This window comes from Rhinoderma darwinii, chromosome 3, assembly GCF_050947455.1.
Source record: "Rhinoderma darwinii isolate aRhiDar2 chromosome 3, aRhiDar2.hap1, whole genome shotgun sequence".
Taxonomy (NCBI): domain Eukaryota; kingdom Metazoa; phylum Chordata; class Amphibia; order Anura; family Rhinodermatidae; genus Rhinoderma; species Rhinoderma darwinii.
In genome coordinates this window covers 149464356-149491965 of record NC_134689.1, presented here as the reverse complement: position 1 = coordinate 149491965, position 27610 = coordinate 149464356, and the positions used below count along the sequence as shown (strand labels likewise).

Here is a 27610-nt window from a genome sequence, read left to right as displayed (position 1 = left end):
TCCATCACTATTGAGATCAATGGTGATGCAAACAGAAGCTATAGTTTCTGTTTGCCTTTGCATTGAGGGCTTCCCCGATGGAAAGCTCAGACGGAAACCCTCAACGGAAAGTCAGCGCTGATGTGAACACAGCCTAACATACATATTTCTCATGTGTGACTTATTGCTTTGATGTTGAAACTGTTTGTATTATGTTCTGATATCATTGCAGACTGAAGCATGTCCAAGTATACAGCTACCCTTCCCCATCTTCCTGGGGGTCAAACAGGTATATAGAGTCATTTCTGAAAACTTGCAGACTGAAATACACTTTTTCATAGAAACCAAGCTGATTCCAACCTTCATTTTAAAACTGTATGTTAGAAAAGAAAAGCTGATCTAATGGTTGGAGTGCTTATACATTAAATACTTTCTGAAAAATATTCTCTTTGGGTGTAAATAAAAAGCTTGTCTGTTACATGCTGTTGTGGCTACTAAGCACCAATACACAAGTAAAGCCGCATTAGTATAATACAACAATAGAGACCAATATCCTCAAATCTGAAAATATAATCAAAACTAAATCCTAGACTGTGCCTAAGACTCTCATGGCTGAGCAGTAAGCTCCAGTGTAAGGCTGGGTTCACACACCCTAATTACGGACGTAATTCGGGCATTTTAGCCTCGAATTACGTCCGAAAATACGGCTCCAAAGCATTTTTTTTTCGCGCCGCTGTCAAATGACGCCTGCGTCAAAGAAGCGCCTGTCACTACTTGAGACGTAATTCGAGCCGTTTTCCATTGACTCCATGGAAAAACAGCTCCAATTACGTCCGTAATGGACGCAGCGAAAAGCGCCTGCAACATGCCATTACGTCTGAAATTCCGGAGCTGTTTTCTCCTGAAAACAGCTCCGTAATTTCAGCCGTAACGGAGGCTGCCGTGTGAACATACCCTAAGAACACCCTTGCTTTCTCTAAGCTGATTTGCAGAGATCTCATCAGAGCGCTTGCCTGCCTTGTGGCTTCTTAGCAAATTGCTGATGGTTGTGAAAATGTCTCTTATATATGTCTATTGGATTCTCTAATAAACAAATCCAATAAACTTGTCTCTCAATAAAGATCAAGTTATCGAAGGGTTCCCCTTAGGCCCTGTTGATTCTGATGCGCTTTCGGCGTCGGAATCAGCAGGAAAAAATGCTTGTAAAGAGCCTCCCAATGCATTCAATGGGAAACAGCCCTGCTGTTTAGACGAAACAGGATATTCAACGGGTAGAATTGCAAATCACATCGCTAAAAAAAATAAGTGACATGTCACTTCTTGATGTGGTTTCCGCTGCATATTCTGCTATGAAAACCATGTTGGGTAACCACAGGCAAATTACGTTGACTGGGACTAATCTGTATGTGGAAATGCAGCAGCTTTTACCGCTAAATCAAGGTAGGAATCTGAGTGCCAGTCTCGTATTTTTGCCGCGGTTCTTAGCCAATTCCATGTTGGATTCTATCCAGGGACGTAGCTAGAGGGGGCAGGTGGGGCATGTGCCTCGGACGCAACTGGGAGAGAAGGTAGGGGGGCATCGGGCCAAGCGCAGATGCAATTAAATACTTCTCCTGGAGCGGAATCCCCCCATATATGGACAGTGATGTCAGGAGCTCCTCCAGGAGAGGAATTATACCTCCCAACCGTCCCGGACTACCTGGGGTATGTGCCGCAGTCAACTGTATCTGCGTCCTCTCCTGTATCTGCTCCCTGCTTCAGCATTAGTTCAGAGCGGAGGTGCAAAGGTAGCTTCTCTGCTCGCTGAGGACTCCCTGGGCACAGCGCTACTTTAAGTGCTGTGCCCAGGAAAGCCCTTGATGTCACTGTCTATATATGTCTATATCACTGTCTCCTCTGAAGCGGAATCCCCATTGCTGATGCTCTGGCAGGGGATTCTGCTCCAGGAGTAGTCCGTGATGTCACTGTCCATATGTGAACAATAACATCTAGGAGCAGAATCCCCGACCTATGCTCTGGCTGGGGATTCCGCTCCTAGAGGGTGTCCTAATGGTGCTAACTACAGGGGGGAGGGGTAGAGCTATCTACAGGGACGGTGTCGCTATCTTTAAGGGCTGTGTGGCACTATATACATAAGCACTGTGGCACTATATAAGGGCACTATCTACAGGGGATACAGACACTATCTACATGGGTACTGTTGCCACTATTTACATGGGCACTGTGGCACTATCTATGTGGGCACTGGCACTAGGGGCATCTAAAGGGGCATTATACTGTATGGGAGCATCTAAGGTGACATTATACTGTATGGGGGCATCTAAGGTGACATTATACTGAATGGGGGCATTATACTGTATGGGGAAAGCTATAGGGGCATTATACTATATGGGGCAGCTGCGGAGGCATTATACTGTATGGGGGCAACTGTGGCGGCATTCTACTGTATGATGGCAGCTATAGGGCACTATACTGTATGTGGGCAGCTATGGGGTCATTATGCTGTATGGGGAAACTTTGGGGGCATTAAGCTTTATGGGCAGCTATGGGGCATTATAATGTATTGGACAGCTATGGGGGCATTATGATGTATGGGAGGAGCTATAGGAGCATTATGCTATATGGGGGAAATTGATTTGGCATTGTACTGCATGGGTGCATCTGTGTTGGCATTATACTGTATGGGGCATCTGTGTGGGCATTATACTACATGGGAGAATCTGTGTGGGCATTATACTGCATGGGAGAATCTTTGTGGACATTATACTGTATGGGGGCATCTGTGTGGGCTTTATACTGTATGAGTGCATCTATGGGGACATTATACTGTATGGTGGCAGCTATGGGGGCATTATAAGGTATGGTGGGAGCTATGGGGGCATTATACTGTGTTGCTATGCGTGCTGCATCAGTTGTCCCTCTTTGTGATACTTGAAAGTTGGGAGTTATGGAGGAATCCCCGGCCAAAGTGTTGCCGACGCTCTGCTTGGGGATTCCCCTCCTGGAGAAGCCCCTGATGTCACTATCCATATATGGACAGTGACATCAGGGGCTCCTCTAGGGAGCTCCAATGGTGCTATGTACAGGGAGGGGGGGCGCTATGTACAGGGAGGGGGGTGTAGTGCTATTTACAGGAGGGTGTGTGTGGCACTATCTACAGGTGGGGTGTGTGTGTGGCACTATCTACAAGGGGGGAGTGTGGCAATATCTACAAGGAGGGCTGTGTGGCTGTATCTACACGGGGTCTGACAGTACCTACAATAGGACGTGTGTCACATTATCTACAATGGGGCTTGTGTGGCACTATCTCCTAGGGGGAAAGTGTGGCAGTATCTACAAGGGGGGGTGTGGCACTATCTATACCATGTATCATCTCATTGATTGGTAGAGAAAGCAAACCTAGCAAGGGGGAAGGAAATGTCAGGAAAGAGGTTGGGGGGGGGGGGGGGGCGCCAAACTGAATCTTTGCCCCGGGTTCTGGAGAACCTAGCTACGCTACGCCTCTGTTCTATCATATGGAAAATCTGCAGTGTAAACATAGCCTTACACTCAAAACGCTGTGCCGTTGCAGAAGTTACACATACAACATTAACACTCCTGGTCACAAGTAAATAATTTCTTGGGTGTTGTTTTTCAGTCTGCCCACCCTTTTGGTTTGCTCCTTATAGATTTCATTGTAGATTTCAGTTAATTTTTTTTTACACATAGTTAAACAATTTGATAAGATGGAATTAAAGGGGTTTTCCAGGGACATTTTTTTTCTCAGGCCGTGCAGCGCACGAGCACTGAGGAGTTTTACTAATAAGAGGCAAATGGGGCGGGAATTGAGGCGTAATCAAATAGGCGAGCATTGAGGAGACTGTGGACCAATAGGATGCCTCAAACCTGGGTGTACATTAGAAGTCCCGGGTTTTGAAGCATCCTATTGGTCCACAGCCTCCTCAATGTTTGCTCCATTCATTCCTTGCTTTACTTGAACAGCAGCACTATTTCCTTTGTGTGCACGCTATTCCTGAAAATTGGGGAATAGCATGCACGCAAAGAAAATTGTGCTGCTATTCAAGTACAAGCAAAGAATGAACGGACCAATAGGATGCTTCAAACCCGGGTGTACGTCAGAAGTCTCTTTGCTTGTACTTCAATAGCAGCACGATTTTATATATATATACATATATATATATATATATATATATATATATATATATATATATATATATATATATATATATGGGGTACATATATTTAGGGATGATGGGGATTATATTAGTTATTTCAGGTGTGGTCAATTGATTCTGTCTCGCACCTCAGATAAAGCAGGTGGATGGGATAAACTAAATGGGAAAGGAGAACTATTGGGGTGGGCAAATAGACACAGAGGGGGCGGAATAATTAGTAAAGAACAGCCCTGTGTTGTTACGTAGGTCAGTGAGTTATCGACACAGGGCTTTGTGTATTCTAACTCTCGTACACGAGCCTGTTTTGAGAGAAAAAAAGAGACAGACGAAAATCAGAACTTCCGGCAGGGCAGAGGTAGGGAGAATAGGAAGGAAAGTGTTCAGATTTAATACAGACTATATATTAGCAACTTTATTAAATAGTTACATAGAACGTTAGGTCAAAAAATTTGTGTCCCTGGAAAACTCCTTTAATGTACAAAAAAATCCATCAGTCACGCAAATAGAGGATCTCTACCTGAAACCTACTCTACATACATACTATGCCCCAACACATCAAATTATTATGCAGTCACCACAATGATGAATCCCTTTATGAGTATATGAATAACAGCTAAGGAGGGGATTCTTGTCTAGTGATACGGCATGGTGCTTTTTTTTCCTTTCCTTTTTTTATTACAGCTCTATTATCTTTACATACTCTATGAATGAAGATCATGTATTTAAATGTCTGCATGTGTTAAAAATACAAAAAATCTTTACATGACTATATAAAGTCCATTCTGAAATCTAGTAAATATATTTCATTTTATCCTATATGTTTTTACAGCTACATTTAAGAAGCATTTTGACATTACGTCAAATCCTTTTGTATGCCAGGATAAGGACTTACTTACTTATAGGAATAAAGAAGTAGAAGAAAGGGTCAGTTGGAACTTGTCAGTTTGCATTTCAGTGTCTATTATTGTATTGGTTATATTACTTCTTGTTGACTTGTTTATTGTTGTCTAGTTATACAGAGTCAAATTAATAAGGGCCTGTTTACATCAGCGTTGGCCTTCAGTTTAGCTTTCCGTTAAACAATACCATTGATTTCAATGCTATTTTTTTGTTTCAGTTTGCCTCCGTTATGTGAAGAAACCTAGCGGAACGGAGACATTCTGAAAGAAACGGAAACCAAAAAAATACCATTAACCCCTTAGCGCACCAGGACGTACCGGTACGTCCTGCATTGAAGTGCTTTAAGGCACAGGGACGTACCGGTGCGTCCTGGCTAAAAACTGTCACCCTGTCAAAGGACAAGGTGACAGAACTGTGCCGTCAACTGTTTATGACAGTTGATCGGCACAGTAAGACGGCAGGGGACCATTCACAGCGGTCTCCTGCCGGCGATCGCTGTGATTGGTCAGTCAAAGCAGACTGACCAATCACAGCTCTATGACGTGTGTATGTGATGACGCTGGCTCAGAAGCTGAGCCAGCGTTATCACCGCTGGGAATCAGCTGCCCGACGCCCCTCTGCAACGGCCAGGACCGGAGCTAGGCTCCGATCCGGCCGATTAACCCCTTCGATGCATCGATAAACGTGATCGATGCATCGAAGTGGCTTGTAGCCCTGTCGGCAACCACGATGGTTGCCACGGGCGCGGGTGTCAGCTGTTTGTCACAGCTGACATCGTGCCCTAACGGCCAGGACCGGAGCAAGGCTCCGATCCGGCCGATTAACCCCTTAGATGCAGCTATCGCTGCATCTAAGTGATTAGATCGTACCCTATGGTTGCTAATAACAACCATCGGCACCCGCGAGTGTTCTGATGGTTGCTATGGCAACCATAGCCTAACAATCGCTTCCTAGTACGGAAGCCTATTAGGCCCCGCCGGGAGGCGAAGCCTAATAGGCTTGCTGTCAGTGAATAGCTGACAGCTCTAATACACTGCACTATGTAGGTAGTGCAGTGTATTAGAATAGCGATCAGGGCTTCATGCCTTCAAGTTCCCTAGTGGGACAAAAGTAAAAGTTAAAACAAGTTAATAAAAATGTTGTAAAAAAGTAAAAAAAAAAATAAGTCATGTTAAAAAACACTATAACAGCCTTTTTTCCTATAATAAGTCTTTTATTATAGGAAAAACCAAAAAACATAAATAAAAGTACACATATGTGGTATCCCCGCGTCCGTAACGACCCAAACTATAAAAATATCACGCTATTTTACCCGTACGGTGAACACCGTAAAAAAATTAAATAAAAAACTATTCCAGAATCGCTTTTTGTTAGTCACTACCCCTTGCAAAACAGAATAAAAAAAGGGATCTAAAAATTGCATGTACCCCAAAATTATACCATTAAAAAACGCAGCCCGTCCCGCAAAAAACAAGCCCTCCCGCAGCTTTTTTGACGGAAAAATAAAAATGTTATGGCTCTCAGAATCTGGTGACACCAAAAATAAATTTGAAACAAAAGTGATTTTATCGTGCAGACGCTGCAAAACTTAAGAAAAACTATATATATATATATGGTATCGCCGTAATCATACCGACCCGCAGAATAACGTAAAATTGTCATTTATAGCGCATGGCGAACGCCGTAAAAAAAATAATAATAAAAATCATCAGAATTGCAGGTTTTTGGTCACCTTGCTTGCCAAAAAAATTTAATACAAAGTGATCAAAAAATCGCATGTACCCCAAAATGGTGCCAATGAGATCTACAGATTGTCCCGCAACAAATAAGCCCTCACCCAGCTCCAGTGAAAAAAAATAAAGACGTTTTGGCTCTCAGAATATGGCGATGCAAAATGTGCAGAGTGTCCAAAAGCGGATAATATCGGGCGCCATTTATCAGTGCAACACCGGCCACGTCTGCGGATTATTATTTATTTACCGCATTATTATACCCTCTTATTATACCCCTGATGTTCTCCACACAGCTTACATATTCCCCACATCATAAACTGAAATACCAGCAAAACCCCAAACAAAACAACTAGCGAGCAAAATCCACGCTCCAAAAGCCAAATGGTGCGCCCTGCAGCGTGCCAAAGCAGCAGTGTACGTCCACATATATGGCATCGCCATACCCGGGAGAACCCGCTTAACAGTTTGAGGTATTTGTCTTCAGTGGCACGAACTGGGCACAAAATATTGTGCACTAAAATGGCACATACCTGTGGAAATTTGCAATTTTCACTTTGCACCATCCACTGAGCATTCATTTCTAATAGAAAAAAAAAAAACCTGTGTGGTCAAAATGCTCACTACACCCGTTAATAAAATGCCTTCAGGGGTGCAGTTTCCAAAATGGGGGTCACTACTTGGGGGTTTGTTTTACTATTTGACCCCAGAGCCCTGCCGTTGTGGGCTAATGCTGCGAAAATCACCAAAATTGGTCTCACATGCGCCTTTCACTCCTAAGCCGTCATATGTCCAGGCAAATGATAAATGCCTTGAGGGGTGTAGTTTACCAAATGGGGTCACTTTTGCCGGGTTTGCAGTATTTTGGCCCCTCAGTGGCTTTTCAAATGTGACATGGGGCCGCAAACCATTCCAGCAAAACTTGAGCTCCAAAAGTCAAATGGCGCTCCGTCCTTTCTAACTTCCGCCATGTGTCCAAACAGCAGTTTATTACCACATATGGGGTATTGCTGTGCTCAGAAGAGTTTGCTTTACAAATATTGGGGTGTGTTTTCTCCTTTATCTGTTGTAAAAATGAAAAAATCTGAGCTAAAACGACATTTTATTAGAAAAAATTTAGATTTTCAATTTCACGGCATAATTCCCATAGATTCAGCAAAAACCGTGTAGGGTCCAAATGCTAACTATACCCCAAGAAAAATTCCTTGAGGGGTGTAGTTTCCAAAATGGGGTCACTTTTGGGGAGTTTCCACTGTTATGGTCCCTTCAGGGCTTTGCAAACACGGCATGGCACCGAAAACCATTCCAGCAAAATCTGCGCTCCAAAATCCAAATGGCCCTCCTTCCCTTCTGAGCCCCGCTGTGGGTCCAAACAGCAGTTTATTACCACATATGGGGTATTGCCGTAATCGGGAGACATTGCTTTACAAATGTTGGGGTGCTTTTTCTCCTTTATTCCTTGTAAAATCTAAAACATTGTATGTTTTTCCAGAAAAAAAGTAGATTTTCATTTTCACAGACCAGTTCCAATAAATTTAGCAAAAAATCTGTGGGCTAAAAATGCTAAATATACCTCTTGAAAAAATCCTTGAGGGGTGTAGTTTCCAAAATGGGGTCACTTTTGGGGAGTTTCCACTGTTATGGTCCCTCCAGGGCTTTGCAAACACGACATGGCACCGAAAACCATTCCAGCAAAATCTGCGCTCCAAAATCCAAATGGCCCTAGTTCCCTTCTGAGCCCTGCCGTGGGTCCAAACAGCAGTTTATTACCACATATGGGGTATTGCCGTAATCGGGAGACATTGCTTTACAAATGTTGGGGTGCTTTTTCTCCTTTATTCCTTGTAAAAACGAAAACATCGTATGTTTTTTCAGAAAAAAAGTAGATTTTCATTTTCACAGACAAGTTCCAATAAATTTAGCAAAAAACCTGTGGGCTAAAAATGCTAACTATACCCCTAGAAAAATTCCTTCAGGGGTGTAGTTTCCAAAATCGGGTCACTTTTGGGGGGTTTCCGTTGTTTTGGCACCACAAGACCTCTTCAAACCTGACATGGTGCCTAAAATATATTCTAATAAAATAGAGGCCCCAAAATCCACCAGGTGCTCCTTTGCTTCTGAGGCCGGTGTTTCGGTCCTTTACCGCACTAGGACCACATGTGGGATATTTCTAAAAATTGCAGAATCTGGGCAATAAATATTGAGTTACATTTCTCGGGTAAAACCTTCTGTGTTACAGAAAAAACTGTATTACAAATGAATTTAGTAAAAAAAAATTGAAATTTGTAAATTTCACCTCTACTTTGCTTTATTTCTTGTGAAATGCCTAAAGGGTTCAAATAATTTCTGAATGCTGTTTTGAGTACTTTAAGGGGTGCAGTTTTTAAAATGGGGTGTTTTATAGGGGGTTTCTAATATATAAGGCCCTCAAAGCCACTTCAGAACTGAACTGGTCCCTGAAAAAATAGCCTTTTGAAATTTTCTTGAAAATATGATAAATTGCTGCTAAAGTTATAAGCCTTGTAACGTCCTAGAAAAATAAAAGCACGTTCAAAAAACAATGCAAACATAAAGTAGACATATAGGAAATGTTAACTAGTAACTATTTTGTGTGGTATAACTATCTGTTTTACAAGCAGATACATTACAATTTAGAAAAATGCAGATTTTTGCAAATTTTCTCTAAATTTTGGTGTTTTTTACAAATAAATATTGAATTTAACGACAAAATTTTTTCAGTATCATAAAGTCCAATGTGTCACGAGAAAACAATCTCAGAATTGCTTGGCTAGGTAAAAGCATTCCGGAGTTATTACAACATAAAGTAACACATGTCAGATTTGAAAAAATAGGCTGTGTCCTTAAGGCCAAAACAGGCTGTGTCCTTAAGGGGTTAAAATCGATGGTATTGCAAACAGAAACAGTACTTTCTGTTTCTCTTTGTGTTCTTCTGACGGAACAGATGAACGGAAAGCCCAAACGGAAGGCAAACGCTGATGTGAACAGGCCCTTTGCACACACAGCGTATCATTCCTATATAAATTGAAAAACGCAATCACATTAACTATTCATTGTAACAAAATAATCCTAAATATAAGAAAAATCATAGACATTTTATTCGGTTCCAGACAATCTCAATAAGATATCTTCTAGGCATCAAGAAAAAGAACATATGAGCATGTTTTACTTATGTCATTCCATCTGCAGCTGAAAGGTTTTTTTTTTAAAGAAAACTCCTTTATGATTGTATAGAAAATTTTACTTACAGACAGTCAATATATACATTTAATAATTTTAGCAAATAGCTCGATGATATGTGTTGTCTTTCACTTCAACAATATAAGGTTTCTCAGCATATGAATACATTTATATATTGTTGTTTTGGTATATTCAAGACCTTGGGTGCTAAGGCTGCGTCAGTGTTCCGTTATGACTTTCCGTCTGAGCTTTCTGTCAGAAAAGAGCCCTGACTGAAAGAAACGGAAACCATAGATATCCGTTTTCATCTCCATTGATTTCAATGGTGACGGATCCGGTGCAAATGGTTTCCGTTTGTCTCAGTTGAGCAAGGGTTCCCTCATTTTGACGGAAGGAATGCCGTAGTCGACTTTGCTATTCATAGTGGATAAAATTAGCCCTCATTATTAATGAATTTATTTATTTATTATTAGCTCTTTTTTATTATATTGTTGTAACTCATTTTTTGTGTTTTTCTTTATAATACAGAGTCAAGAGAAATTCCTCTTCCGAAATAGGAAAGTTTGTTATAAGACTACATGTGCCTCCAGGGCAAGATCTGTTTCATTTTCTTTAATAGATGCTCTAGAAACGGATGCTGGACCAAATGAAGCTAAAGATAAACATCAGCTGTCTAAAAAATCTGACCAACAGTCGGCTTTTCCTACAACAGGTTGTGAGATATGATTTTCCCTTGGCCAGAATTTTATATTTTAATGTCATGTAGCTGACTGCAAATCAGAGTTTATTCGGTATTCGTTTTAAATGGTTTAAACCGTGCCACTTTTATATTAAACTCTGTAGATATTGCCTAGTTGCCGGAGTAAATATTAAAAACCTCATACCACATTGTCAGTGGCATAGCTATAGGGTTCGCTGCTATATGCAACCCTGCCACATGAAGTCCTTTAAAGAAACCTGTTACCTCTCCTGACATGTCTATTTTAGTAAATAACGGTTTCCCCTATAAAATAACAAATCTGGAACATATTTCCTTAGAACTCTATGTTGTGTCGTTCCTCCGTTATGCCTCCTAGAATTGTATGAATAAATTGACAACTGGGTGTAGCCATTCATCTTGTCGAAGGGGTTTGTCCCTATGCACTCTCACTTTGTCAACACTGATTGGCCAGTGTCAGTCTGTGACCAGTGACAACTGTTAACACCCAGTTGTCATTTCATTCATCAATTTCTAGGAGGAAAAACAGATAAACGGTACAACGTAGAGTTCTAAGAAAAGATGTGTCAAAATTGCAATTTCATGGGGATTACATTTATTTACTAAAACGCACGTCAGGAGAGGTGACAGGCCTTCTTTAATCAGCAAACTCAAGGGGGCCCAGCTCAGAAGCTCCCGATGCTGACCAACAACAGGATGTTGTGTAAGGCGGTGCATATAAGGTGTGCCTTTGCGTATATTTGGTGCCATAGTAGGCTACGAGAGCCATCACTGCCATGTGCATGAGACCTATCTCCTCTCAAACTCTACACCAAATAGGGCACCCATAGACTTCTATGGGGCCCTATGCTATCTCTGTATGCTTCCTATTTTATTTAATTGCTTATTTGTGGGGAATAACCCTGTAATATTGCGCTACAATGTGCACCATACAGCGACAAGCGGAGTGACTGCAGCTCAAAAGAAGGGAGTTGCAGGGGCCCTGAGTGGTGCTATACAGCTTCCTTCACCCGGCCATGAGGCCTTAATCTGTATAATTAAAACATAGCTAAGAATCCTATTAGGCTGGGTTCACACACACTATTTACGGACGTAATTCGGGCGTTTTAGCCCCGAATTACGTCCAAAAATGCGGCTCAAAAGCATCGGCAAACATCTGCCCATTCATTTGAATGGGTCATACGATGTTCTGTGCCGACGGTCATTTTTTTTACGCGCCGCTGTCAAAAGGCGGTGCGTAAAAAAGACGCCCGCGTCAAAGAATTGTCTGTCACTTCTTCAGACGTAAATGGAGCCGTTTTCCATGGATTCCATGGAAAAACAGCTCCAATTACGTCCGTAATGGACGCAGCGAAAGACGCCTGCACATGCCATTACGGCTGAAATTACGGTGCTGTTTTCTCCTGAAAACAGCACCGTAATTTCAGCCGTAAAGGACGCTGCCGTGTGAACCTACCCTTAGGGTATTACGTCCGTAAATAGTCTGTGTGAACCCAGCCTAACACATACTTATCAACTCACCTTGAGAAAAAGGGAGATCTTCCGGAATCGCAGAAGAGCTGGCAAATTTCACAGGCGCCCACAAACTCACCACTAAATTTTCCTGTACTTTCCCCTGGTCTCAGGTGCTGCCACAAACAAGGCCTGATGCCAAGCGTTGGGACCTTGTCTGCTGCAGTGCCCAGGAGCGAAGGTAAGCACAGGAACATGGAGAAGTGACTAGCTTTACGTCTGGTCTGTAAAGAAGTAGTTTGAGGTCTGGTCTGGAGTCTGTATACGGGGTGGTCTGTAAACAGGGGTCTGGCCTGGGGTCCGTATACAATTGGGATCTATATACAGGTGGTTTCTGGCCTGGAATCTGTATATAGGGGAGTCTTGTGTCTGCATAAAAAGCTAGGCTGTGGTTTATATAAAGGGCTGGGGGGGGGGGGTGTGGTGAGTGGTTTGTATTAATTTTGGGGTCTGCCATATGTACTATTTGTGATTCAAATGCTGTAGGTTAGGGTCCTGTCCTAGAAAAAGGGTTGGGGCATAAGAAAAAAAATATTGATCAGCTTTTTATTCTCATTTTTAAAATCTCCCTCATTTCCCTTCTCAAAAATTGGCAAATATAACCTGAAGTATTGATTTATGTAATAAAAAAAATCAACAGTGTATGTATCATAAAGGCACACCATCTCTTATTTTAATGTCTGGTAACAACCTGTGCAGGGATCCCCTTTCATAGATTCGACAAACAAAGGTGTGGGAAGTCAACCAAAGAATCATTGAAAGGATAAGGGGGGAACTAGCACTGTCCTCCTGTCCCAGGTGTTTAGGGGTGTGGTAGTGTTAACCAGCACCAGAAAAGGGCCCAATTTAATAACTGCTATAGGGTCCCCTGACCACTATGTATGATAGTAACACGTTAGATCACAAAACATCTGTATAAGAGAAAGTGCGTAATGTCTAAAGTGATTTTCGCTAAATTTATCAAACACCTAGGGTACTATTTTTTTTTTTGTCTTTTTAAAAAAAAAGTCTGAGACATGGCCATGGCTTGTTAACCTCGATTATACAACATATATATTGATGTCCTGCAACAGAATCTTGTCTTACAAAAGTAGAGCACAATTGAAGGGGTTTTCCCAGAATTATATATGAAAAAAAGAAAAGAAAATCAGATATAATATAGTGCATAACAATCTCTTTCTAACAAAGCTATAATGTTTCACTGCTTCTGCCTCTTCTCGACGAGATTTACAAATGCCCCCATTACATGTCTTATTAAAGGGAGAGCCCAACTCTATATAACTTAAGAAGAGGGAGAGCCTGCAGCTTACACACAGTGAGAGGGTAAACAGGAGAGGGGAGAGCTCAATGCTGTATGTAAGCAGAGTTGTATGTAGGCTCTCTCTTCATCTAAGAAAACTGCTGTCTCTCCTGCTGGTTTCTTACTGTGTGAGTCTCCATCCACACTACAAGCTGTGTTTTTGAATAAAAGCTTCTTCTTTACTGACAAGCAGATAAGGCATTTTCTATTGTCTGGTGGAAGTTGGAGAGTGGAACTGAGCATGTGCGTCCTCCCTCATTCAGCTCAGTAGGAGGACGTGCACAATACTATACAGATTAAGCACCAGGGGGCGCCATTATAATGAAGTAAAGGGAATATGTCCCACCTGGAGCATTTATTGTGACCTAAATTAAATTAAAAAATGAATACATTTTAATGCTGAATTATACTGCAATAACATTTAAGACAGGGACAGCCCCTTTATTACAGGTCAAAGCTGATGCAGAGCTGGTGCAGAGCTTGTACCCAGGAAATGTCACAAATGTGGCATTATCAAAAGGTCATATTGAGACTAATTAATCTGTTGCAGACATAGGACACCACTGTTGCTAAACCTCACCCCTTCCATTTATAAAGGTGTGCCTTCTGTAGTATTGATGGACAGTAAAAATAAGATTTAATAAAATGTTATTTTGGTTTAGGTAACCAGTTCAGAAGACAGTCTTTAAGAGAATATATAGCTCAGAAGAGAGAAATGTTTCTTTCTCAGGTATTTTCATATAGAGCAAATCAATGAATGAAAAAAATACTAATGCACTGAATCAAACTTATTTGCCAGATCTAATTTGTTTTATACATAAGGACTTCTCAACCTTTTCTACTAGTGTATTATCTTCAAAAACATGGTAATGCCTAGGCCTCAATTAATCTAAATTAAAAAAAAAATTGTTTTCTGAACCGAATATAACATTAAAATAGGAACAAAGAGAGGAGCATGCGCGCGGGGCTGATGGTGGACGTGTCTCCCTAGAGCTCCGCACCTCAGCAGGAGTATCCAGCCACTTGTACCAATTTCTAGCTGCTCACCGTGCACCAAAGCCACCGGAATTCCTCATGTTCCCTTAAAGGGATCTTTTGATGGCGAAAGGGAACGCCAAAAAGTCAGGGATCGTGACCAGATCTTCGGCTGTTGTAACGGAGCCTCCATTACTGGGAACACACGTGGAGCAGGCTGCGATGGCGCCAGACCTGCCTCACTCTCCTCGTCGGACCTGATGTACAGTATGGATGGAGGTACCCCGTGTTTTCAAAGCCCGAGCCCTACCTCAGACTTATTGGGGGATGAAGGGTCCAATGCCTCCTCCGCAGAGCCTGTGGTACAATGGTTCTCATTTAGCCAGGCTGGGCAAGATGGATACTCTCAATTTTCCTCCCCGCAGTTACAGGCTGACACTGGTGCGTACTCGGGAGATAATGTTCTAATTGACCGCTTTTCACAACTTTTGCAGCAAGAACTTGAGAAAACGTGTGTGAAGATCACATCTGAACTCAGGGCTGATTTTCATGCTTTGGGGTCTAGGATGGAAGCAATGGTGGCTAAAATTGATTACACGGTGACAAGTGTTAACCAGCACTCTGATCGTATTGACGACATATACCAGCAGCTTGAGGAAGCCCAATCTAAGCTATGAGATATGAAAAACATATCTCGGAGGGAAAATTTCCGTATCAGAGGTCTCTCAGAAAATGTCCTGGACTTAGAAACCTCGGTACATGATCTTTTTACACTGCTCCTTCCTGATTTACCTGACCGCTATTTTGATGTCGACAGAGTGCATAGGGAACTTACTGCTCCCCGCTCGGATGGTCTGCCCAGAGATATGTTGGTGAAACCTCACTATTACTCTGTGAAGGAGAAGGTCATGAAAGCCTCCAGATCCGCGGATCAGCTGCGATTATGTGGCTGTGACATACAGATCTTTGCTGATTTGGCTCCTCGCACGATCAAGAGGCGGCGGTCCTTAAAACCTCTCCTCCAACTTTTGATTCACCAGGAGATTAGATACAGATGGGCCTTCCCCTTTCGTCTCACATTTTCGTATCGCAATCGGCCATACAGCTTTGCTTCTCAAAAGGAGGGCGAGGCCATTATGGAACGTTTGGGTCTCCTTTCAAAGGATGGTATGTCTCTGCTGATGCCCCCGCCTGCGTCCTCATCTTCTACATCACGTATTAGACCACTCTGAAGCTCCAGATCTTCATCCTGGCCTTCGACTTCTACTACATGATCTTATGGATCCTTGATGTTACTTTGATACACCTCTCCTTGGATCCTGGGCTTGGAACTTTTTTCACGTATCGGTTCCCTTTGCTGCTTACTATTGACGTTTAATTTTACATTGCAAATGTCTTTTGTATTGGAATTTTTTTTCTGTTTTTGTTTTTCAGCTAGCTGAATTATCGTGAGCTGGCCCTCCCACTGGGCGCTGGCAAGCCCTCCTTGGGATCTTGATAGACACACCTGATATTCTATTGTTCCCTGGGTGGTGCTCTCTCAACATCCCCTATAGCCCTGTTGGGGCGATACTCTATAATCTACTCTATTACTCACAATCATTTATGATTATTATCTTTTCTTTTGTACTTTTGCTCCTCTCCCCTCCTTTCCTGTCCCCTTCTTCTGATGGTCGAGTGTCTTGGATATTTTGCTTTATGTAAACATTTTGGTTATGTCTGATCTTCCGTCCGCTTTTAACATTATTACACACAATGTCCAGAGCTTTAAAGGGAATGTGTCGCCAAAATTGTATTTTTATTTTTTTCAGTTGAACAATGAGTATAGAACTAATTACACATTGTTTTAATGTTTTTTAGTTTTTTCACAAGTCAGAAAATATTATAAATTAGATCCTAAATTCTAAATTTTTTATGTGCTGGCCACTAGAGGGAGCAGTTCCCAAAATCGCAGCATGGTCACTGTGGTTTAGCAACCTCATTGATTTCTGCTGCAAATTTGGGGTGGACACACTCTCCTCTAGTGTCCTCACACAATCCCCCTTCCCTTCTTCTGGCTAGTGCTGGGTGGGGGAGGCGTTTGAATGTCTTCAAACCGCCTACACTGTGAGCCGCCATTTTGCAGTGGCTGAGCAGACAGGATCGCACATGATGGGATTAGATGCAGTGGCTCAGCAAACAGTATCACACAGTCGCACATCATACACTACCATATATTGCCCGCTCCTGCTGCTGCCGCCGTCTCCGCTCATTTTACCAAGTTCCTGCCGCCTATGCTCCTCTTCCTTGCGCCTTCACTTCGTTGAAGCTATTGCCGGAAGCCGCGGCCGGAAGTCATCTTACTGTCCGGCAGCGGCTTCCGTTCCACATGAAAATGGCGCCGGATTTCTCTCCAGGAACGAGCTTCGTTGTGTTACTGGTGTGAACTGCGCATGCAGCCCCCATAGAGAACTAAAAGTATGAATACATAAAAAAGTTTAAAGTGACAACATAAATAAAATATTTTTTGGGTTACATTATATAAAAAGCAATAAAATTACTAAATAAAAAAAATCATGACACCTTCTGTTAAGGATCTGCCAGGTACAGCTTCTGTATCTACGCCCATAGGTAATCAGTCTGCACCTGCTTCTATGTCGGTGAGACTGACTCCATCTTCCACCACTCAGGATGGCAGGCTTAGGAGTGGGAGAGCCTATCACAGCCTGGCCAGACGGAGCTAGCTCCCGCGCTCTGTCTATTTATACCTGCCTTTCCTGTTCCTCCTTGCTTGTGATTCTTCTCGTGCGGTTTCCTGGCCCTGCTGCAGCTTCTTGATCTATTTGACCCTGCTTCATATTTACCCTGGCTTACTGACTACTCTCCTGCTCTGTGTTTGGTACCTCGTACACTCCTGGTTTGACTCGGCTTGTTCACTACTCTCCTGCTCTGCGTTTGGTACTTCGTACACTCCTGGTTTGACTCGGCTCGTTCACCACTCTTGTTGCTCACGGTGTTGCCGTGGGCAACTGCCCCTTTTCCCTTGCTTCTGTGTACCCTTGTCTGTTTGTCTGTCATGCTCTTATTGAGCGTAGGGACCGTCGCCCAGTTGTACCCCGTCGCCTAGGGCGGGTCGTTGCAAGTAGGCAGGGACTGAGTGGCGGGTAGATTAGGGCTCACTTGTCTGTTTCCTTACCCCCATCATTACACCTCCCCTTTAATTCGCAGACTAAACTGCGGCAAGCCTTCCAGACATATAAATTCTTGCATTGTGATGTTGTGGTTTTACAAGAACTGCATTTCTCTACTAAATCTTGTCCTAAATGTATGCATTACCATTATCCTTTGTATCACTAAGCGGTGGCTGCGGAAAAGAAGAGAGGGGGGGGCATCTTTTTCAAATGTGGGGATTCAAATGTGGCATTGGATCATCTCCTTGACAAAACAAACACAGGTCCCTCCTCCCTTCGCCCCCCCCCCCCCCTAAACAGGGGTTGCAATTAGCCAAACTTTTACACTCCCATGATTTTGTTGTTGCCTGGAGATCTGTCAATCTCTCCACCAGGGATTTCACCTTTTATTCCCATTCCCATTCAACTTACTCTCGCATCGACCATCTCTTCCTTCCGTCTCAGCTCTTAACTAGTATTTTGAGAGCCAAAATACACCCCATTTCATGGTCTGATCATGACTTAGTGTTGCTTACACTGGATTGCTTCTGGCTTAAACCTCGGTCTAGCTCATGGCATTTAACCCGTTAGTGACCGGCCCATCGTGTTTCTACGTCGGTCCCTAACGGGCCTTATTCCGATGCCATAGACTTTTTACGTCGCGGCATCGGAATAAGTAAACAGAGCAGGGAGCTGTCAAATCTCCCTGCTCTCAGCTGCCAGAGGCAGCTGAGGGCTGGGGGCGTCCCTGCTCTGCCGGGTGAGATCGATATTAGTATCGATCTCACCCGTTTAACCCCTCAGATGCGGTGCACAATGGCGTGCACCGCATCTGAGTGGTTTTGGAGAGAGGGAGGGAGCTCCCTCTCTCTCCCACCGACACCCGGCGATACGATCGCCAAGTGTCTGTGTCTCCAATGGCAGCCGGGGGTCTAATAAAGGCCCCCAGGTCTGCCTGGAGTGAATGCCTGCTAGATCATGCCGCAGGCATGACCTAGCAGATGCCTGTCCGTGTTAAACGGACAGGCAGTAATACACTGCAATACAAAAGTATTGCAGTGTGTTATAAATGCAATCGCAGAATCGCATATTATAGTCCCCTAGTGGGACTAGTAAAAAAGTGAAAAAAAAGTTTAATAAAGTTAATTAAAAAAAAATGGGAAAAACAATGAAAAACCCAGCTTTTCCCCTTACAAAATGCTTTACTATTAAAAAAACAAAATAATATTAAAAAGTTACACATATTTGGTATCGCCGCGTCCGTAATGACCCCGACTATAAATCTATTACATTATTTAACCCGCACGGTGAACGCCGTAAAAAAAATAATAAAAAACTATGGAAAAATTGCTGTTTTCTGTGAATACTGACTTTAAAAAAATGTGATAAAAAGTGATCAAAAAGTCGCATCTACTCCAAAATGGTACCAATAAAAACTACAAGTCTTCCCGCAAAAAAAAAGCCCTCATACAACCGCATCGGCGAAAAAATTAAAATGTTACGGCTCTTCAAATACGCAGACACAAAAACAAATAATTTTGAAAAAAAAGCGTTTTTACTGTGTAAAAGTAGTAAAACATACAAAAACTATACAAATTTGGTATCGTTGCAATCGTAACAACCCGCTGAATAAAGTTATTGTGTAATTTATATCATACGGTAAACGGCGTAGATTTAAGACGCGAAAAAGTGTGGCGAAATTTCAGGTTTTTTTCTATTTCCCCCCAAATAAAAGTTAATAAAAGTTAATCAATAAATAATATGTCCCCCAAAATGGTGCTATTAAAAAATACAACTTGTCCCGCAAAAAACAAGACCTTATACAGCTATGTCGACGCAAAAATAAAAAGGTTATAGCTCTTGGAATGCGACGATGGAAAAACTTAAAAAATGGCTTGGTCATTAAGGTTTAAAATAGGCTGGTCATTAAGGGGTTAAATGAGTCCCTTCTGACAAATCCCCAGGTCTTTCAGGAACTTGCATCTGCAATTGAACATTATTTTCAAGTTAATTATTTAACTGACACCTCCTGAGCTATTAATTGGGAAGCCCATAAAGTTACTCTTAGGGGGAAACTTATTCAGATCGCCTCACGTTTGAAGAGAGAGAGGACAAATACTTAAAGAGAAGGAAGCGGCTTATTCCGATTTAGTTAGACAACAAAAGGCAGATAATACCCTTGACTTATGGTCCAAAATTGAGTATCCTGATACAGAACTTAACTTGTGCCTTACGACTATCGCAGAGCGGCACATTCGTTGGACGCAATATAAATTTTTTGCTCAAAGTGACAAACCCGGCACCCTTTTAGCTCGGAAACTTGCTCCGTTGTCCCGTAACTTTATGGTCCCTAAACTACGGTTAGCTAACGGTAACCTTACGCAACACCCTAAAGAGGTTCTCAACACTTTCTTTACTTTTTAGTCCTCTCTATATAACTCTCCTCCCCACTTAGACACAGTAAAAGCCGAGGCGTTATTTAGGGATATCTCTTTGCCTGTATTGAAGGACCCTCACAAAGATACTATGGAGGCCCCTATATCGCTTCAGGAAGTTTTGTATGCGATTCAATCCCTCAAATCAGCTAAATCTCCAGGATGAGATGGGTTCTCTAATCATTGCTATAAAAAATTTGCAGATGTTTTGGCCCCTCACTTGGTCACCCTTTTTTTATGATTTGAGGGATGGGGGCTCTCCTGGAACTGAAGCTATTAAAGTATACATTTTGGTGATCCCCAAACCAGGTAAAGACCCCTCTTCCTGTCAAAATTATCGGCCAACATTGATTAACGCTGATATGAAAATGCTCATTAAAATTTTGGCCACCCGCCTTAAGGCCTTTTTAGAACAATACATTCACCCTGATCAGGTGGGCTTTGTACCGAATAGACAAGCGGCTGACCAGACTAGACGGATCATTGATCTTATCTCCCTTGTTCGTTCCCAGTGGGATGGATCGCAGAGGTCGGGAACGATGTGCCTGTCGCTAGACCTGCATAAGGCCTTTGATTCCCTGACCTGGGACTACTTATTCTTTCTATTGAGGAAATGGGGGTCCGGTGATACATTTATTACTCTCTTGAGTAGCCTTTACTCGACTCCATCTGCCCAGGTAATGATCAAGGGTTTTTTCTCAGACTGCATACCCATAGCCCGGGGAACAAGACTGGGGTGCCCTCTCTCCCATATTCTTTTTGTTTTTGGTGATCGAGCCCCTGGCCCACCTGATCAGGCTGAATAAAGACATTAAGGGAATTGAGGTTAGGGGTCAGACACATATGTGCTATATGCGGATGATATTTTATTGGTATTATCATCCCCCCTGACGTCCCTCCCGAATCTTTATCACGTTCTAGACCAATTTTCCCACATTTCCGGATTGAAGGTCAATCATGACAAGTCTGAGGTTTTGAACATCAGCGTTCCACATTTCATGGCCAAGCTTATACAACTAAACTTTGACCTGAGATGGAGGGAAGACAAAATCTCCTATCTGGGAGTTCACCTTATTCCTTGCTATTCCACCCTTTTTTGTACAAACTTCCTCCCTCTCAAACAAAAATTAAAAACAGATCTGTTACATTGGGCTTCTTAAAGAGGCTCTGTCACCAGATTTTGCAACATCTATCTGCTATTGCAGCAGATAGGCGCTGCAATGTAGATTACAGTAACGTTTTTATTTTTAAAAAACGAGCATTTTTGGCCAAGTTATGACCATTTTTGTATTTATGCAAATGAGGCTTGCAAAAGTACAACTGGGCATGTTTAAAGTAAAAGTCCAAGTGGGCGTGTATTATGTGCGTACATCGGGGCGTTTTTTACTTCTTTTACTAGCTGGGCGTTCTGATGAGAAGTATCATCCACTTCTCTTCAGAACGCCCAGCCTCTGGCAGTGCAGACACAGCCGTGTTCTCGAGAGATCACGCTGTGACGTCACTTCCCCAGGTCCTGCATCGTGTCAGACGAGCGAGGACACATCGGCACCAGAGGCTACAGATGATTCTGCAGCAGCATCGGCGTTTGCAGGTAAATCGATGTAGCTACGTACCTGCAAACGCTGATGCTGCTGCAGAATCAACTGTAGCCTCTGGTGCCGATGTGGCCGACACGATGCAGGACCTGTGAGTGACGTCACAGATCTGCACTGCCAGAAGCTGGGCGTTCTGAAGAGAAGTGGATGATACTTCTCATCAGAACGCCCAGCTAGTAAAAGAAGTAAAAACGCCCCGATGTACGCACATAATACACGCCCAGTTGTACTTTTACTTTTCAACACGCCCAGTTGTACTTTTGCAAGCCTCATTTGCATAAATACAAAAATGGCCATAACTTGGCCAAAAATGCTAGTTTTTTAAAAATAAAAACGTTACTGTAATCTACATTGCAGCGCCTATCTGCTGCAATAGCAGATAGGGGTTGCAAAATCTGGTGACAGAGCCTCTTTAAGCCTCTTTCCTGGTTTGGCAGGATAGCGGCGGTTAAGATGTCCTTCCCAGAATCTTATATTATATCCGCACTTTACCAATTGATGTCCCTGTCCCCTTTTTAAAAGACCTCCAATGGCTTATATTGTCCTTCGTTTGGTGTCCTAAACGTTGTAGAGTCCCACAAAGCACTCTGTATGCTCCTAAAGCCTCTGGGGGTTTGGGTTTACTGAACCTCACTAAATATTATTATGCTGCTCACCTGACTCCTTTAGTCTCACACCATAGTAGCAGTAATCCAACGCGTTGGATTCCTATTGAACATGCAGCTACCCCTGGGGTTCCTGTAGACCAGTTGTTATGGTTGAAGCCCAAACACAGACCACCTGTGTTATGTCCGCTCCTCTCTTCTTCCTTAGCGCTGTTGGATAGATTGGGTCCCAGGTTCCGGCTTTGTTCTGTACATATGCCTGCAGCTCGATTGCTTGCTAATCCTACTTTTGCTCCTGGTATGCAACCGTCAACGTTTCAATGGTGGCTGGACAAGGGTTTGTATCGAATTGGACACTTTTCTGATAGACTAGGCGTAAAACCCTGTAATTTTTATCAGTCTATTTACCACATGCCGGACTCTGAGATTTTTCGCTATCACCATATTCACCATTTTATATCCCCATTTCAACCTGCTTCGGTTCTGCAAATTGTGTCTGTATTTGAACAATTATGCTTAAATAATCCTAATGCTCATTACCTCCTGTCTCATATTTATTCATTTCTGGTCTCTCCGTCGGACAAACTATCATATATGTCTATGTGGGAAAGGGACTTACACACATCCTTTACTGTAAGGGAATGGCAGGATATAGCAGAACGTACTGCGAATATTTCTATTAATGCTTAGTTGGTTGAGGCCAATTATAAAGTATTTTTACGTTGGTACCTAGTTCCCTCTAGACTAGCCAAGATATTCCCTGCTTCCTCCTCGTTGTGCTTCAGACACTGTGGATGTGCGGGGGATCCTTTACATATATGGTGGGGTTGCACGAAGGTTCGCCAATTTTGGCGGAGAATCTTTAATATGTCATTTTCCATAACTCAGATTAATTTGACTCTGTCTCCTACTCAGGCGTTACTTAATGAGACCGTCCCTGGCTTGTCTAAAGCCTCTCATAAATTTGTATCCTTTCTTTTTCTGGCCGCCAAAATTGTTATAGCTACATCTTGGAAGAGCCCTGTGATTCCTCTTCATCTGGTTAAGACTAAGTTGAATTGGATTATGGTGAATGATCGATTACACTGTATGGTCTCAGATAGTGAAGAACTCTTTCTTCAAGTTTGGCAGCCATGGCTCGGATACCCAGGGACGATCTCTTAGGTCTATTTTGCCTCTAGGATACTCGGCCCTCGTTCTCCTATTTTTCCTTTCTCTTTCCCCTCTTTCTTTCCGTTCCATTTCATATCCCCTCCTCCTCTTTTCTCTTGACCTGTAACAATATTTGGTATTTACTTGCCTGTTACAGTTCGATCTATGGGGACTGCCCTCGACTGCTACTTGTATTGTTTACCGTTTGCTTGTTATTTTGAAAACCTTCAATAAAAATTATTAGAACATAAAATAGGAACAAAATGTATCAGTTATGTTTTTAAAATAGAGATCGTTTCTGCCAGAGAAAGGACTGTGCAGCATATGATCACTTCTGTCAAATATGCCTCCCCAGCTGCACCCCACCAACAACTGGGGGGAATGTCCCCATTGAGGCCCGCCTCACAGTTGAAGAAGAACTGGTCTACACAGAGTGGTCGTGTGCTGTTCACCCTCCCTGCAATGATCATGTGTATTTCTAACAATTATGTCAAGTTTGTGGCTAAACATATGATCATCTTCTAACATCTGAGAATTTTGATGTCACAGCATGTTATCTGTCGGAAAGCCCACTTGGGTTTACGTCACTTTAAAAGTCACAGAAGCTGACAGCCATTTACTTGACTGTCTCCCGAGTCTCCGTACTCGGGAGAAATCTCATAACAAATTTTGGGGTGCTGTTTCTTCAGCGTTACTTAAGTTAAAACTACATCCCCTTGGAAAAAAGTACATTGTTCATTTTCACGTCACAATTCTAATATTTAATCTATGAAACACCTGTGCGTCTAAATGCTCACTACACCCCTAGATAAATTCCTTCAGGGGTGTAGTTTCCTAAATGGGGTCAGTTGTTTTTTTCCGCTGTACAGGTACCTTAGGTCCTCTGGAAATGTGACATGGCGCCCAGAAACCAATCTAGGAAAATCTGTGCTCCAAAAGCAAAATAGTGCTCCTTCCCTTCTGAGTCCGGCCGTGTGCCTAAACAGCAGAAAACAACCACATATGGGGTATTGCCGTACTCGGGAGATATTGAGTAACACATTTTGGAGTGCTTTTTCTCCAGTCCATGTGAAAATATTTTTTTTTTATTTAAAACGAAATCTTCTTGGAAAAAAACTGGCCATTTCTAATAAAATCTATGAAACACCTGTGGGATCTAAATGCTTACTACACCCCCAGATTAATTATTTGTGGGGTGTAATTTCCAAAATAGAGTATTTTAGGGGTGTTTCTGATGTTTTGGCACCTCAAGGCCTCTGCAAACCTCTAGTGCCGATATCGTGCTATACTTGCGAAAGTTCTTTTTTGGAAATTATCTTGAAAATGCGAAAAATGCTGCTAAACTTATAAGCCTTCTAACTTTCTAAAAAAAAAGTAATGATGTTTAAAAAAATAATGCCAATATAAAGTAGACATATGGTAAATGTTAATTAGTAATTATTTAGTGTGGTATGATTCTCTGTCTTACAAGCAGAAAAGTTTATTTAAAAAAAAATGCATATTTTTTTGAGCTTTTTGATAATTTCTGGTGTTTTTCACAAATAAACACAAAATGTATCGACCAAAATTTAACAATAACATAAAGAAGAATGTGTCAAGACAAAACAATCTCAGAATTACTTGGATAAGTAAAAGTATTAAAAAGTTATTCCCACATATTCCAACATAAAGTGAAAGATGTCAGATTTGAAAAATTGGCTCTGGCAGTAAGGCCAAAACTAGCTGCGGTCGCAAGGAATTAATGTAACTCCTGCCCTATAGGTAGACACTACCTAAGCATTCTAGCAAGTTTTCACTAAGCTTCAGAGATGTAAGCTGCAGTATCTGAACATGAACTGTCTTATTTGTGTGCCAGTTTTCTATAGACACAAAACAAGATGCTATAAGAGAGATGAAGATAACTCTTTCAGAAGAAAAAGTCAAAATAAATGACGCTGAGCAAAAACTTGGAGAGGACACTAAAACATTTGAAGAAATTTTGAACGAAACTGATAGAGATGTTGTGGAAGCATTGAAACTGTAAGTATTTTTTGACATTTTATTCTCAACTAGTTTACTTTGCAGATTACACAGTCCTTATTTTCTTACAGTGCGGACCAAGAAGCAAAAGCTAAACTTGAAAAAATTACAGAAACCCAGAAAGTCACTGCAGAAATTCTGGCAATTAAAAGGTATGACTGTAGGATTTCTCACGAGATAAAGGTGTAGCCAAAATATAGGCTAAGGTTATGGGCAGATGGCAATGTAGTACAGTGTTAAGGTAAGTAGATGACTATGGCTCAGGGCTTTAATTTTGAATATGTCGGCCCCATACAATCAAATAACCATGCCCACTTGGACTGTCTCACTTGTTTCCCATCCTACATTATGTACCTAACTGTGTAAAATTTGATGGCCACCTGGAGTGGGTAGGTGATTTTTGCAATATCTGGGCCCTCGTAGTAGGGAAAGTAAGGTGCATAATATGATATTGATGTACAATATATTTAGTGGGCTCTATTCTGAGCAGTGAATAGTGTATAGTGGGAAGAAGTTGACAGGAGTGTGGGCCAATTTTTTTAACTAATTTTCCTAGGAAGATGACAGCAGTACCACCTGGAGTGCTTCGATGGCAGCCCTGCTGTGGCTGGCTGGGTCACAAGCAATGTTCCCTCTAAGTCTTGGCAGCTCCTGAGCGGGGCAGTTAGGGAGCAGGGCAAGTCTCCATAAATGGTGGGCGATCTGATGACCAAAAGTAATACCCCCAGTAAATGCTAATATAGCGAATAAATAAGAGAATAAGAAAACTTATTTTAAATTAGTTTTAAATAACTTTTTTTAAATACTATAATATTACAAGTCCAGCAGTAAAATAGTTATAAACACCAATTATAGGCATCAATGAAAGAATCCTTCATTACACCACTGCCCCTATAGATCATGCCACACAGACCCCCTGTAGATAGCGACACACACCATGTAGATAGTGCCACAGACCCCCTGTAGAAAGAGCCACACAGCCCCTGTACAGAGCACTACACAGCCCCTGTACAGAGCACTACACAGCCCCTGTAGAGAGCGCCACACAGCCCCTGTATAGAGTGCCACACAGACCCCCTGTAGATAGTGCCACACACATCCCCCTGTAGACAGCTTCACCCCTGTAGATAGCGTCACACGCATCTCCCTGCAGATAGCGCCACACACAGCCCCATGCAGATAGCGCCACACGCAGCCCCCTGCAAATAGCGCCACATGCAGACCCCCCATAGATAGAGCAAATCATACCCCCTTTAGATGGTGCCACACAGACCCCCCTGTAGATAGTGCCACACAGACCTCCCTGTAGGTAGTGCCACACAGACCCCCCTGTAGATAGTGCCACACAGACCCCCCTGTAGATGGTGCCACACAGACTCCCTGTAGATAGTGCCACACAGACCCCCCTGTAGATAGTGCCCCACAGACCCCTGTAGATTGTGCCACACAGACCCCTGTAGATACTGCCCCACATCCCCCTGAATATAGTGCTACACAGCAATTCCCCCCTGTATATAGTGCCACACAGCCCCCCTCTCCCCTTGTATCTAGCGCTACACAGTCCCCTCTTACCCTTGTGTATATAGTGCTACACAGCCCCCCTCCCCCTGTATATAGCGCTACACAGCCCCCCTCCTCTCCACCGCTTGTATAAAGCGCTACACAGCCCCCTCTCCCCTTGTATATAGCACTACACAGCCCCCCTCTCCCCTTGTATATAGCACTACACAGCCCCTCTCCCCTTGTATATAGCGCTACACAGCCCCCCTCTCCCTTTGTATATATAGCACTACACAGCCCCCTCCTCCCCTTGTATATAGCGCTACACAGCCCCCCTCCCCATGTATATACTGCCACACAGTTGGTTTAAAAAATATATATATAAGATGTACTTACCGTGCCCCGTTCCAGCAACAGACGGAGAGCTACACTTCCTCTCTAGCGGGACGCATGCGCAGACCGGCGTGATGATGTGACGTCATCACCCCGGCCTGCGCGACTCCTAGTGCCTTATAGGCTGTAGACCTAACGTGACCTGCAGCCATGGCTGGCCTTAGGTTGGATGGCGCCCTGTATGGGACTCTCTATTGCCGCCCCCTACACAAACCATATACTGGAACATATATACTGTACATACATAAAGACAGATATTTAGACATACAGGCAAA

The 27610-nt window shown here is 42.7% G+C and overlaps 1 protein-coding gene across 2 annotated transcripts in view; it reads left to right on the top strand.

Annotated features, from left to right (window-relative positions):
* Nucleotides 1-203: 203 nt before the first annotated feature.
* CCDC38 (coiled-coil domain containing 38) overlaps nucleotides 204-27610 on the top strand; it is a 69944-nt gene continuing 42537 nt past the window's right edge. Inside the window, exons 1-6 of one of the 2 annotated variants that reach the window (XM_075860111.1) lie at nucleotides 204-268; nucleotides 4984-5078; nucleotides 10511-10694; nucleotides 14175-14242; nucleotides 25279-25442; nucleotides 25514-25594. In XM_075860111.1, coding sequence (XP_075716226.1) covers nucleotides 220-268; nucleotides 4984-5078; nucleotides 10511-10694; nucleotides 14175-14242; nucleotides 25279-25442; nucleotides 25514-25594 — 641 coding nt within the window. In that variant the 5' untranslated portion in view covers nucleotides 204-219. Of the gene's footprint in view, nucleotides 269-4983; nucleotides 5079-10510; nucleotides 10695-14174; nucleotides 14243-25278; nucleotides 25443-25513; nucleotides 25595-27610 lie in introns of those variants that run through there. The other variant, XM_075860112.1, reaches the window with a different exon arrangement.